This window comes from Carassius gibelio, chromosome A6 (assembly GCF_023724105.1).
Source record: "Carassius gibelio isolate Cgi1373 ecotype wild population from Czech Republic chromosome A6, carGib1.2-hapl.c, whole genome shotgun sequence".
Classification (NCBI taxonomy): Eukaryota; Metazoa; Chordata; class Actinopteri; order Cypriniformes; family Cyprinidae; genus Carassius; species Carassius gibelio.
In genome coordinates, this window is record NC_068376.1 from 24,214,331 (window position 1) to 24,227,230 (window position 12,900).

A 12,900-nucleotide genomic window follows, 5' to 3' on the forward strand; every position below is an offset into this window, starting at 1 on the left:
AAAAAAGTACTATAGTTAGATTGCATGAAATGCTTAGACTAGTCTTGAAGGTTTGTCATCTAATTCTTTTCTGTAACTTCTTGAGGTCACTTAATCATAGATTGGTGTTATTTGAATTCCAAAAAATAGACTGATTACTACTTTTTACTACAGTTACTGTTCATACAACTTGCCCTCTGTAAAACATTTGTGATGTGTTCCTTATAATAAGATAGAATTGGTTTTAATAAATACATTTTATTAAAATGTCATAAGAGAAATGTAAATAAAGGTAAGTATTGTTTAATGTAAATGCAAATTATATTTAGGTTATAAATGACTGTAGGAAAAAAGTGGTAAAAAAAATAAATTAAATAGTTAATAAAATAGATACAGAACAGAAAATGGTGCATAATCCTTTAGAAAATCAGGCTGCATTCAAAATGTACAAATCCAATAAATGTAGTGAGAAACATTTATTTAAACCAAAAATGCCATTAATAAAACTCAAATAAGTATATTAAACATGCCAATAAATATTAATCTCTCATGAGGAAAATCTACTGAAATACTTTGCCAAATGTCTTTTCCCACTACATACTCGGTGCATGGTGTACTGGCACCATAACAAAGCCTCTAAGGCAACAGTAAATTAAGGAACCTACTATCTAGGTAACCGAACCGTAGTTAGGGTCTGTTATGGTCTTTATTTCTTAAAAATTACTTTTTGCCGACTTGGTCCAATAAATCATATGGTCCTAGCAAAATAAGAAAACGGGGCTCTTAAAACAACAAAAATTAATTAGATTGTGTTAAAAAAAAAGAAGATTATTTTCGAGAAACCCAGACAACATGCTACATTATAGGTGAACTGTTTTTGTTGTGCTGTATAAATGCAGTTGCAAGAGATAATCCATAAAGCTTAGAGCTCAAAGCTATGTCACACAATGACACTAATGTCTGAGCAAAATGGAACAATGGAGGGAATGGTGCATGCATATTACACAAAATGTGATATGTCTGCAATGAGGTTTATGACACTTTCTCGAAAAAGAAAAATTCTGAATGGAAGCTATTTGCCACTTCCAAAACCAGTCTGACAATTCACTCTTATATTTCGTGAGGTCTTTCAAAACCTCACAGTAGTGGACAGGCATTTAGAAGATGCCTGTTGGCAACTCTTTGCTGAACATCCCGAAAAAATCCAAGTCTTTACTCATCAGATCCTCCTCGATATTCTCTAAGGACCACTGATGATCCGTCAACTCCAGAGCCTCCCATTCCGCCTAAGAGAAACATTCATATACATAAATCTTTAAAAAACTAAACAAAACGTAGTCTGCAGCCTCAAAATAACATATAAATAAACAAAAACTGTTTTGTTAATTTAATAAGACTAGGGTGCAGCTCCTAATTTGCGATACCTTGAATGCTTTGTTTGTGTCAGCAGGCATTGCCATTGCAGCACCACTCATCTGTTCCTGCATGATGCGAGACTGATCTGCACCTGTTGTAAATGTAAGAAAATTCATTGCATACATACTTCATATACAAGGCCTACCCTATTTAAATAATACAAATTTAACAAGAAAAGTATGCTTATAATTCTAAACTGATTCAAATTATTTTTAAGCTAAACATTTAAAGGCCACAGCTATTTCTATAATACAAATTTAGCCATTGTGTTGTGCTAAAAATCTATTACCTAATTTGGTGATCCCAATCAAAAATGACCTGATCTTTTTGTCAACCAGGTTTTTTTTTTTTCTCAATTAGCACAGGTTTTGTATTTCATTTCTGGAAGTGACCTCACTGATCTGAGCTTATGCATCCATGTTTTTGAGTGAAGAATGGCATTATTTGTGGAGAATGTTGGCAATATTGTACAAATACAGTACAAAGTTACCCCAGCACCCCAAAACGCATCCCAAAAAATTACAATAATAATGGTGTATTGAAATGGAACATCAGTAAAGTTATTTACCATTGTCTTGTCCAAGAATCAGAGAATACATGCTCCTGAGACCAAAGACATTCAGGAAATACCAAGATGCTGAACTGACCCTGTGGAGGTATACAGTATGAAACGGTTTAAAGACACAGCTTTGAATGAAATAAGTACAACATTCAAGGGTTTGAGAGCACTAACCAGGAAGCATCTAGAGAGAGCAACTCAATTCCCTGCTGCAGCATCGGCTTGAAGCGGAGTGTGAGGGGAAACGGTACCTTTGCTTAAGAGAGAACAGATTTATGAATGGGTTAAGACGAGCTCTTTGAGAATAGACTATAGGAAGCCATACTCTCATTTTTGATTGTGAAAACTCTATCTCTTACTTGTGACAAACCCAGAGAAGGTCCAGTTGATCCAACCACCAATAAGGATCATAGGCAGGACATTTGTCACATTGCCTTTCATCATGTCCGTCAACATGCTGGGATCTATTTGAGTAAATAACATCATGACATAAACATTTCACTCGATCCTTACTGCAATTTTATGACATATATGCATAAAGGAATTTCCACCAAGACTCACCAGTCATTGGAGATGGTGGGACCACCTTTCTTTTGGTCTTCTTGAAAAATCCATCTTCTTGATTATTAAAGTAGAATTTTCTCATCAAGAAAGACTTTCAGCAAGAGACAACATTTCAGTTTTAGTACTCCAGTAACGTCTCAAGCTAAAGACACACAAAAAAGATAAGAGCGGCTCACTTGTTTGGGGATGTATTTTCCATTTTCCCGTAAAACCCTGCTCCTGATGAGAACCTGGCTGTGTAGAGAATATGATCTTAAGTGTTTTGTAACATTTTGTGAGTTGCAACACACGTGGATGGATAATGAAACACTCTAGTGAACGTTACCTGTCTGAAACCTGCTCTAACGTGAGCTTCTTATCACTTTGTAACAGAATTGAGACATAATGACGGATCACTCCAACCAGAAAAGTAATAAACACAATAGGCAGCACAACCCAAAGACGAATATTGGAGTCCAGGAGGAGCTCAGGCTCAGCCATGCTTCAGTGAAGGGATGTTGATGGGATATGCCCACCCTGAAACAGACAAACAATCTAGTTGTCTCTTGGCATTAAATCGATCAAATGTATAAAGTAAACTTAAAATAACAAGTTAATAATCGCGAACCATTGTGGATTAATGATAAGTACATGTATATAAAAGGACATCACTGATATTTGCTTTTACTCGATTCAATAAAGTGCCTAATAAAGGTTAAATATGTTAAATCTTCTCTGACCTTCATGAGATTGCCATTTATCTATTACATTTATCGCTCAATCTTCACGGAGAAATGTCCAATTTATTTTTTCATATGTCAAATTCATACATGTGTATGTCGTTTCTATCTGTTACAGAACAAAGAAAAAGAAAAGCAGCTGATTTAGCTTTCAGTGTAAATCCACCCATTGTAACATCGCATCAGGGTTAGCTTGTTGCTAACAACCTTCTTTTAGGCTTAGGGTGGTGAGGCATTTTTTTTAGCATATAGACAAAGGAAACGAGCATATGCTATGTTTTCGACACTAAATGTTGCGACAGCTGAGACTTTTCATATTGCAGTTATTGTACCTACTCTCGTATTCAAATTGTGGTTTATCTCTTCGAAGCAAGATAACGACTCAAACCAGGATGCGACTGCATCGAGCCGCTGCTGCTCTTATTGTGAACGCACTAGGTAAGCAGTTTTTTTTTCCAAAATAAAAGCCATTTCTGCAACATTTTCAGAATTAATTCAAGTATCACATTGACATTAATGGCAGTTAAATAGGTTTATAAAAAATTATTTTAAACTAATGTAAATATTTTTTTCTTTCTGTTTTATCACTTCACTGTCGGCCGGGGCAGAGCCATATAGTCTCTATATGGCTCTGGGCCGGGGTTAAGGGTTATGTTTTGACTTGAAACACCAGAAACCGGAAATGTAAAGAGTTCCCGGAAATACTACAAAATGTCATAATAGATTATCGTTTACATTTATTTTCTAAATTATTCAAGCATCATGAGTGGATTTTTTTTTACACCGTATCTGAAAGGATAGTACAGTGTGTCCTGAACCCAAAATACATGAGTATCAAATGTGAATTTATGAACATAAGCAACCAATTAACACATTTGTTAGCAACATAAGCAACAAATTTCAAATTAATTTTATTATCATGGATGAGGGCATGCATTACATCGCATTAAAGCACATTACGACATTAAACTGAGAAAAAAAAATTAACTTAAAGAGAAGTTAACTTTATTATTATTAGTAGTAGTAAAATGTGGTAGCCTTGGTGGTTCTTATATTTTCACTCTAAAAACTACAGGAACAGTTTATTTTATTTTCAAATGAACCGCTTTAGAAAAAAATAATGTACAAAGAACAAAACTCCATACGTGGGTTATTCTCAACATTTTAATACTATGGGCTTTATAAGAAAAAAAAAACAAAAAACCTTGAAACGTTCTTTTACAAACCACATCCTCTAATATCAACACTGGCATATTCATTAACGGGCAGTTTCTGTAGCATTTGCTTCACTAAAAGAAACCACAGTTAATTAGATCTAAAAGTGTAGATAATAGAAATATTTCTGAGTAGTGTAACTGAAATATACAGAACTACTTTATAACAGTTTGTAAATACAGGAAGAAAACAACAAACATAAATAACTTACTCTGTTGGCAAAATTTCAACAAGTCCAACGTAGTAATCTCAAAGAAGTCGCACCGATAAACTTGGGAAAATTTAACAACCAATCCCATGTTATCACAAACTCAGTCCACACGAAATGCAACCGGCAAATGTGCACATACCCACACATACACTAAGATCAACCATTGCCATGATAGAACATTGTGCTTACCTCATCACACACATACTGAGACACATTTAGTCCAAGGCATATCAAAGGCTGATCAAGTTTGGACATGTTTCTTCTATTATGCTTTAATGAATGGAATGACATGTAATCAGAAACACCCAAATGCGTGTGTTTCTGGATTGGAAGATTCATTAAAAAAAAAAAAAAAAAAAAATTATACACAATTTTTTTTTTCCCTCCAAGAGAACGGATTACAATTTACTCTGCAACTCTGATGCGAAGCGAGCCACTACAGGTCAAGATCAGATGCACAGTGGGAGGACATCCTTGATGTAGAACATTGAATTTGTGTGTTAAAAAAAAAAAAAAAGAAAAAAAAAAAACAACAACAACTTAACCTCATAAATTCAGTCAGTCCGATGTGGTCACAGAGGGCTGTACTAAAAGAGGAGGGCACCCATACTGCCCATTTCACTCTGCTCTTTCACAAAGATCTCAAAGTACTGGTAGATGATGGTGACGGCCAACAAGATTCCAGTTCCTGAACCGATGGCTCCCAGGAAGTCTGCCATGACTGAGAGGCCACCTATACACAGGCCTCCGAAAGCTGCTGCTGTGGGGATGTACCTGATTGAGGATTTAAGGAAAGGTTTTAGTTATTCCATGTTTGATTCATTGAGTCCAATGAAGTTTGAGTGCACTGCATGTTTTACCGGTTCAGTTCATGGACCATAGAAGTTTCTCGGTGTCCCCTCATAACCATCTGCTGTTCTTTCAGCTGTTTGGCAACCTAGGTAATGCAAAGGGTACACATGAAGCCTGCATAGGTCAACTGTACAATGCAGCTCAGAGTAATCAATAAGCAGGACCAGTCTAATGCTTCTTACATCTTTGGCAGAGGATCCAGACACCTCAATCCAGGTCTTAGAGAAGAATGCACAGGATCCCAGCATAAAGATGATGTAAATGATGGCATGGACTGGATCCTCCAGAACTGTGCCGAAGGACTCTGGGGGAGAGAGGTAGTAACACAGACCACCTACTGGATAAGCACGAGCTGGCCCTCCACTTGAGGTATCCTGTTAAAAAAAAAAAAAAAAAAAACCTTTATAGGTGCACAAAGGTGTATTTTTTCAAATTTATGTTACTAAACTCAAAGAGTGATAAGCAAAATGAAAATGAGTAGCATTGCTATGGTCATGTGATTTTCTAAATGAGGGTAGACCACACATATGTAGAATAAACGGTTTTATAGGCTTCAGTTGAACATGAATGACAGTGTACATAATTTTAAACATGTGATTCTAAACCAAAGGGGACGGGGTCCACTAGAGGGACCTCAGCAAACTTACAAAGGGCCATAATTGTTAAACATTTAAAATTACGAATTACTATTACTTTTAATGTGTTTTAACTCTAATTTAAAATAGAAAAAAAATAATAATTATACATACACATATATACCTACATATACACATATTACATATAAGAATATTGTGTTGGACAATGTGGAGCTTTTGAGCCACAAAAGTAGTTTTAGAAACTGATTTAAAACACATTACTCTATTTATAGGTGAAAGTAAAAATGCACATTCAAACTGCAAAAAAATAAAAAAGGATTCAAATACAAATATGGGAAAGTTTAAATGAGTGACTTACCGACCAAGTACCCAGCAGGTTGACCAAAAAGTTCCCACTAAAGCGAGTGGAGAGCATTTGAGAGATGACATACAAGTTGGACACCAATGCAGACTGCAGGATGATGGGAATGTTGGAGGTGTAGAACAGTTTGATGGGATATGTGTTATACTGGCCACGGTAACGTGCAGATTTGATAGGGAGATCAACTCTGAAGCCCTGTGGAACAAGAAATAATATACTTGGCATTTAATACTTGAGTTGTGATCAATTAGAATTAAACCGCAATATCTGATATCATTTCCAAATGCACATTATTAGTGACCCAGACTGAGAGCAGATACAGAAAACTAGTTCCTCGCTCTAGGACATTTAAAAACACTGGATCATGAGATGATTGCATTTTGAAAGTCACTGAACCATTTCATTATTCCAGGCTTTGTTTTGAATTTATCGTACAGCCCTATGTGTGGGGAAGAGTTATCAGCTAATTAGGGTTAAGGATTTGAAGAGGCAATAGCAGCAGATATGGCTTAGCAAAACACCTCTAAGGTAGGGACATTTTTGTGGGCGAAATCCCATCATTCTAACAAGACTCTGCACAATCAGGAGCTTTGTGTGAGGGTGAAAAACTCCAAGTTTAGCTAATTTTTTTTTAAGTTGGTCACATGAATTTACTGCATTTAGAAACAAAAACCTACTCTGGTTGGAAGTTATTTCTGTGTGAGCTGTGTTTCTTACATCACTACACTTTGGAACTTCTTTTGCTAATGTGACCACACCTTTATGCAATAACTTACTAACCTGAAAGTATATGACCACTGCAAAGACGAAGACTGTAGAGATGAGGTTCAAGAGGTTGGGCAGGTTCTGTCTGTAGAAGGCTTCTCTCAGAGCTCGAACTTTATCAGTACGAGTGGCCAACAGGTGGAACAGAGCAATAATGGCTCCTTCAAACTCTGTACCTGTACGTACACAAACAAAGTTCAGTCAGCATCACGCAAGACACAAGAGACTGATTCAAAACCAGATGCAACATCCTGAAAACAAACCTCTTCCTGTGTTGACTGTTGTTGGGCTGAATGCCTTCCATACGATTGTCTCACAGATGTTGGTGGCGATGAAGAGAGAAATACCAGAGCCCAAACCGTAACCCTTCTGCAGCAACTCATCCAGCAGCAACACGATCAGACCGGCCACAAACAACTACAGAGAGTAGACAAATCATTAGTTACTGATCAAGCATAGCATAATTAACTAAAGGAAGGCGTTTTCAACAAAAGGATCATGTTTTTCACAAAACAAATCATAAGATAAGACTGATGGGATCCAAAATGTTGATCAATCAGTCTTTTAATGAGGCTCATTTGCGTAGATAGCAGATGTGAATACAAACAGATGAGAATATTTGAACAATGCATGCAAAGGTCACTGCGTTAGATAGGGCAAAGTCTTGTGAAATTACAGGTTATTTAGCAACCAACAGAGACATAACCAATAACTTGAAGGAAGCTAGAGAGAGATAAATTATTCCACAATAACGCAAATATAGATCCAATGTTTTTTTAATAGTCCTTGTCAATGATAGTATCTAGAATGAAGAGTACTAAAATTAAATGTACATTACATTAATGACAGAACATGAGCATTATCCATTCATAATAGTGTCAGAACATTTGATTGGAGCCAAATGCTTCTGTTAAATGGCCAAGCAGGGGACATCATCAGCTGAATAAATATCTTGAGTTTACAGATACATCAGTTTACCACTACAAAAATGCCTAAATATTTCATGCACAGGTGACTATAAAGAATGCAAATTAACCTGGATGATGATGAGAAGGCAGATTCCAGCACCCATCTCTGAAGGGTCTCCATACATGCCAGTCATCACATACACGATAGACTGGCCAATGGTGATGATCATGCCAAAGACTGGTGGAAAGATCTAACAGTTAGAGGTCTACAAAAGCAAATGCAATAACATTAAGATGGGTTTCCCAAAAGAGTATTGCACTGGGAGCTGCATTAGACCTTTCCATTAGTTTCAACCAATTAAATCACTTAACAGTGTCAGAGGAGCACCAAATTTATATAACCATGGCTTCTAACCTGACTATGGTTTATTAACCATATGAAATATAGAGTATAAATAAATAACTTCTGTGTGTGTGCACTATTTTTTTATGATGTGCCAAATTATAAGACCCTCTATACGCATGTTTGTGTGTGTGAGCTATATAGCACACACATACACACAATTCCACAACTTACCAATCAGAATTAAGAATTTCAGAGTTGTGTGTAATAAGCCATGGTATTATCCTGCATGCATAAGAATCATATAAGAGAATGTTTTAACATCTTACGTTTCTGAGCTCCGTTAAAGAGTGCTCTATCTTTCGGTGTGTCTCCAACTTCAATGATTTTAGCTCCAGCCAGCAGCTGCATGATCAGACCAGATGTCACAATGGGAGAGATACCCAACTCCATCAGAGTACCTTAAACACACATTATTAGACTTAATTAAACTTTTAATCTAAATCTAATGGTTGGCAAAAATGGCCAATGATCAATATAAAACACACACAAAAAAAATTGTGCATAACAAATATTACATATAATTGAGTGGATTTGGAAGAAATATTAATTTGGAATAATTTTGTATTTATTATGAAACAAGCAAGCACAGATAGTTTCTGGCTGATGTTTAATTTCTTAAAATTAAATGAAAGTTAAGTAAATGAAATTACTGTGTAACTGTTATTAATCAGACAGTGATTCTTAATTAAATAATTTGTCTTTAATCAAGGCGATGACTGATTCAATCACTATCTTCTTGCAGTGCTGATTCAGGTATACGCACCTCTGTTGGATGCCAGGATCACTCTCATCCAGTAAAAAGGATCTGCTGAGTCTGAAGACATGATTCCAAAGAGGGGAATCTGCAGAAGAGACACCATAGGAGATCATTCAAACAAAGTTTACGTTCTCCTAAAGCAATAAAACACATCTAAAAATGGTAATGTTTGGCTTGAGAAGTTTATAAATGCAAATTTTTTCTGATCATCAACAGTTTACAGCACTTCAGAGAGCTCAGAGTTTAAATGGGAGTTAACATACCTGGCAGCACACCAGAAATATGAACAGCGTGATTGCGGTCCATAACACCTTTTCTCTGAACTGAATCTGTGGGGAAGCGATTCAAAGAGTTTAATATCACTGAAGCTCCACAAGAACAAGTCAAGCAAGAGGCTGTTGTGATCAAACTGCATACCCTCCTCTCTGGTTTCTGGATCTCGGGTAAAACCGCACAGAATGGCTTTATCACCTCTAAGAATTTAACTGAAACAGAAAAGAGGTGCACTTAAGTTTACAGTTCTTATGCCCAACTTGAGAAAACAAGACAACGTATCCTAAGAGGTCTTGGTGGATCAGGCGACGTGGCTTTAGAGTTTCTGGCGTTCAAACAAGTTACTTGAATCGGTCTCTATTGCAACGTCATCATTCAGTCCAAGAAGAAAACTCCGACCAAAATCACACGATCAGACCGTGACATTAATCTGTCCATTAAACCAAACAAATCACGCTTCAAAACAGAGATAATTATTTACAATTATCGAAGTTAGCAGACTTTTAAATGAAGTTAGCGTTATATGTAAATTACGTACCATGGTACTAAATAACTTATGTGCAATATATATATACACACACATTTAGACAAATGTAAAAAGCATGCAACGTCTGTGCGATGAAAATAAACAGCAAATACATTTGTGACCATGCTAGTTTATTGACCAAGTGCTAACGTTAGCTGGCTACGGTCGCTTTAAAAATATGAATAATGACAAATGTATCCATTAAAGTCACATTTAAGACAACAAAATAAACAAATTGTGTGTTTCTGCAAACTGGACAATAAAAGAATAAAGAATATGACGTTATAAAAGTAAAATATAGTTGCTAATCTGTAATGAACGAGTGAAGCACTGAAGCTAAACATTTTTTTGTTTTGTTTTCAAAACAGCAGTTGTTAATAGCTCCAGAATGCATTAAACTCATTTTTAGTATACTCGAAGTAAAATAAAGTAAAAATCATGACGACTCACTGGCCATGGTGTTCCTCCGACGATCGTCTCCTGTAGTCTAGCGGCTAGCTGGTTAGCGCCGGTCACAGCCTCTATTAAGAGCGTGTTCAGGACACGTCATCAACCGGAGCACACAGCGGGCTGGATGGAAACCGAATAATGTATTAAATGGGCGGGATTAGTGGCCCGGAAGTTGTCTTTAAAACATGTATGATAGTTCTAAAAAACATTTTTTTTTTTTTTCATTTTTTGAATTGAAAGATTATTTTGGTGAGTGTGTTCAGGCGTAGGGTGGGGTCACGTGTCAACTGTTACTTTTCTCAGCGTGTGCAAAAATTGACCAATCAGAGTCATTTATGAGCTAATAAAAATAAAAGACTTTTTATAGACATTTCGGAGGGGTTCTGTATTTATGCTAGTAGAAATCATTTGAAATTAATACGTTAAAAATATATTACATTTTGTATAAATATATACCCAATAACTAAGACAAACACGTTCTATACACGAATGATTTGCCTGAGCCTCCATGCGCCACCTGGCGGAAGACATTTTTTGTCTCGAAGGACACGGGCTACGAAAATGTTTTGTTCCTTTTCAGCATAACATATTATATATTAAATATATTTTTAATAGATTACAATGATTACAATAATAAAAAAAAATCGATTATTTACAAGTTTTATTACAGTTACTTTTATTCTGTCAGTCTACCCTGCTGAGATTGACAGATTAATTACAAAGACAAACCTTAAGGTAATATCTATGGTTTTATTTTGTTAGAATTAAAAAAAAAAAAACACAAATTACGTTAAATTAGAACCACATATTATTCCAACGTAATATAATGGTAATATAATGGCGAGTTTTAAGAAGCACAAAATATAAATGTTCATATAAAATTATGGTAAATAATTAGTGTCTGCGCAAGATAAATGAAATCTTCAGTTTCACGTCTAATTTAAAAACAAAAACAACAACAAGTTTGTTTACAACAAGTTTACAACAACAAATGCAGTTTAATATCGGTAACTTGACACAAATAACCGCCAGGGGGCGTTCGTTCATTAGAAATCCGGAGGCTCTTGATTCATGAAAAACCTGTAGCCACGAGGATTTGACTGGTGAATCAGAGAGATTAGAATGTACCAGGTATTATGATACTCGTTTTTAGAAATCCTACCACATTTATTTGGACATGCACCAATGACAATACCATGCTTTTTGGACATGTATCATAATTTTGCTAGTATTCTAGTAATATTATTCATTTGATACCATAGGGGTGGTTCTAATTCAGTGCTTTTCAGCCCAGCACAGTTTTGGGTCCCACTTTATATTAATTGGCCTTAACTACTATCTACTTACATGTTAATTAATCATTTGGTACAATGCACGTATTGTTTATATAGTACATACATGTTTTACATTGTACTTATAATTTAAAAATGCCTGCTTGTAATTACATCTGTAATTAATTTCTAATTTCTAATTATACTGTTGACCCATCACATACACCTTAACCCACTCTTACCTACCCAAACCTATCCCTAACCTTACCCATATCCCACCTCTATAGCATTAGAAGTGTTTAGCAATATGAACACAATAAGTGCATTGCACTTTTTTTTTTTTTTTTTTGATGTAGGTACAATATAAAGTGGGACCCAGTTTTGTTATTTAAGATTATGATGTGATTTGAAAATGTACGATTCACATTGTTGCAAATCTGACGGATATAATCAGATCTATTTTATTTATTTATTATCATATAATTATATTAAAATGATTCATTGTTAATATTTTATAGCCTAATTACTAAAAGTATCATTTTTATAAGATGATGTAATTCACATCACAGCAACATTTAAAACTTGATAATGAATTATTTATCTAGTTTATCAAAACGTGATCGGATTATATCCTAGTCTTGTGCCTGCAGCTGATGCAGGCCAGTCTGACACACATAATCACTGAGCCCTATAACGTTCACACCAACCGGGGAATGAGCAAATGACACAGCAGAGAACACATGGCTTTTTGCTCAGTACTTTATAGACATTTATGCACACAGCGGCTGATTGAGATGAGCCATTGTCTGCACTTTAATAAAGAGGTATTGTTCAGACTGATTATATAATGTCAGTGAACTGTGAGATAACACAGAGGTGCCAAGCAAACACCACACAAATCACACACTTTTCTCACCCAGCATTTTTTATTTTTATATCTGTTTTGTGTCGTATAAGGCAAAAATGGTAATTAAGCTCTTTGTTTGTGTGTGTGTGTGTTTGTGTGTATCTTGTGTAAATTTATAAAGGAATACTATTTCAGCCACGTTAAAGGATGTGGAATCTGGACTGA

The 12,900-nt window shown here is 35.6% G+C and overlaps 2 protein-coding genes across 4 annotated transcripts; both read right to left on the reverse strand.

Annotated features, from left to right (window-relative positions):
• Positions 1-440: 440 nt before the first annotated feature.
• Positions 441-3,690, reverse strand: LOC128015827 (ER membrane protein complex subunit 3). Of its 3 annotated transcripts, XM_052600011.1 has the most exons (10): positions 3,574-3,644; positions 3,238-3,346; positions 2,844-3,034; positions 2,695-2,752; positions 2,516-2,609; positions 2,314-2,418; positions 2,129-2,210; positions 1,964-2,043; positions 1,404-1,486; positions 441-1,265 (listed from the first exon to the last, which is right to left on the reverse strand). In XM_052600011.1, the coding sequence occupies exons 3-10, from the start codon at positions 2,996-2,998 to the stop codon at positions 1,137-1,139; spliced, it is 786 nt and encodes a 261-aa protein (XP_052455971.1). In that variant the 5' UTR covers positions 2,999-3,034; positions 3,238-3,346; positions 3,574-3,644; the 3' UTR covers positions 441-1,136. The 3 variants fall into 3 exon arrangements, with proteins under 3 accessions (XP_052455971.1, XP_052455969.1, XP_052455970.1); XM_052600009.1 differs by lacking the exon at positions 3,238-3,346 and having other exon boundaries at positions 3,574-3,690; XM_052600010.1 differs by lacking the exon at positions 3,238-3,346 and having other exon boundaries at positions 3,570-3,666.
• Positions 3,691-4,131: 441 nt separating this feature from the next.
• On the reverse strand, positions 4,132-10,678 carry LOC128015826 (protein transport protein Sec61 subunit alpha-like 1). Its single transcript, XM_052600008.1, has 12 exons — positions 10,558-10,678; positions 9,726-9,793; positions 9,572-9,637; positions 9,315-9,393; positions 8,818-8,949; positions 8,274-8,383; positions 7,501-7,654; positions 7,253-7,413; positions 6,470-6,667; positions 5,698-5,889; positions 5,524-5,600; positions 4,132-5,437 (listed from the first exon to the last, which is right to left on the reverse strand). Exons 1-12 carry the CDS (start codon positions 10,562-10,564, stop codon positions 5,251-5,253), a joined length of 1,431 nt encoding a protein of 476 aa, XP_052455968.1. The 5' UTR covers positions 10,565-10,678; the 3' UTR covers positions 4,132-5,250.
• Positions 10,679-12,900: the final 2,222 nt, after the last annotated feature.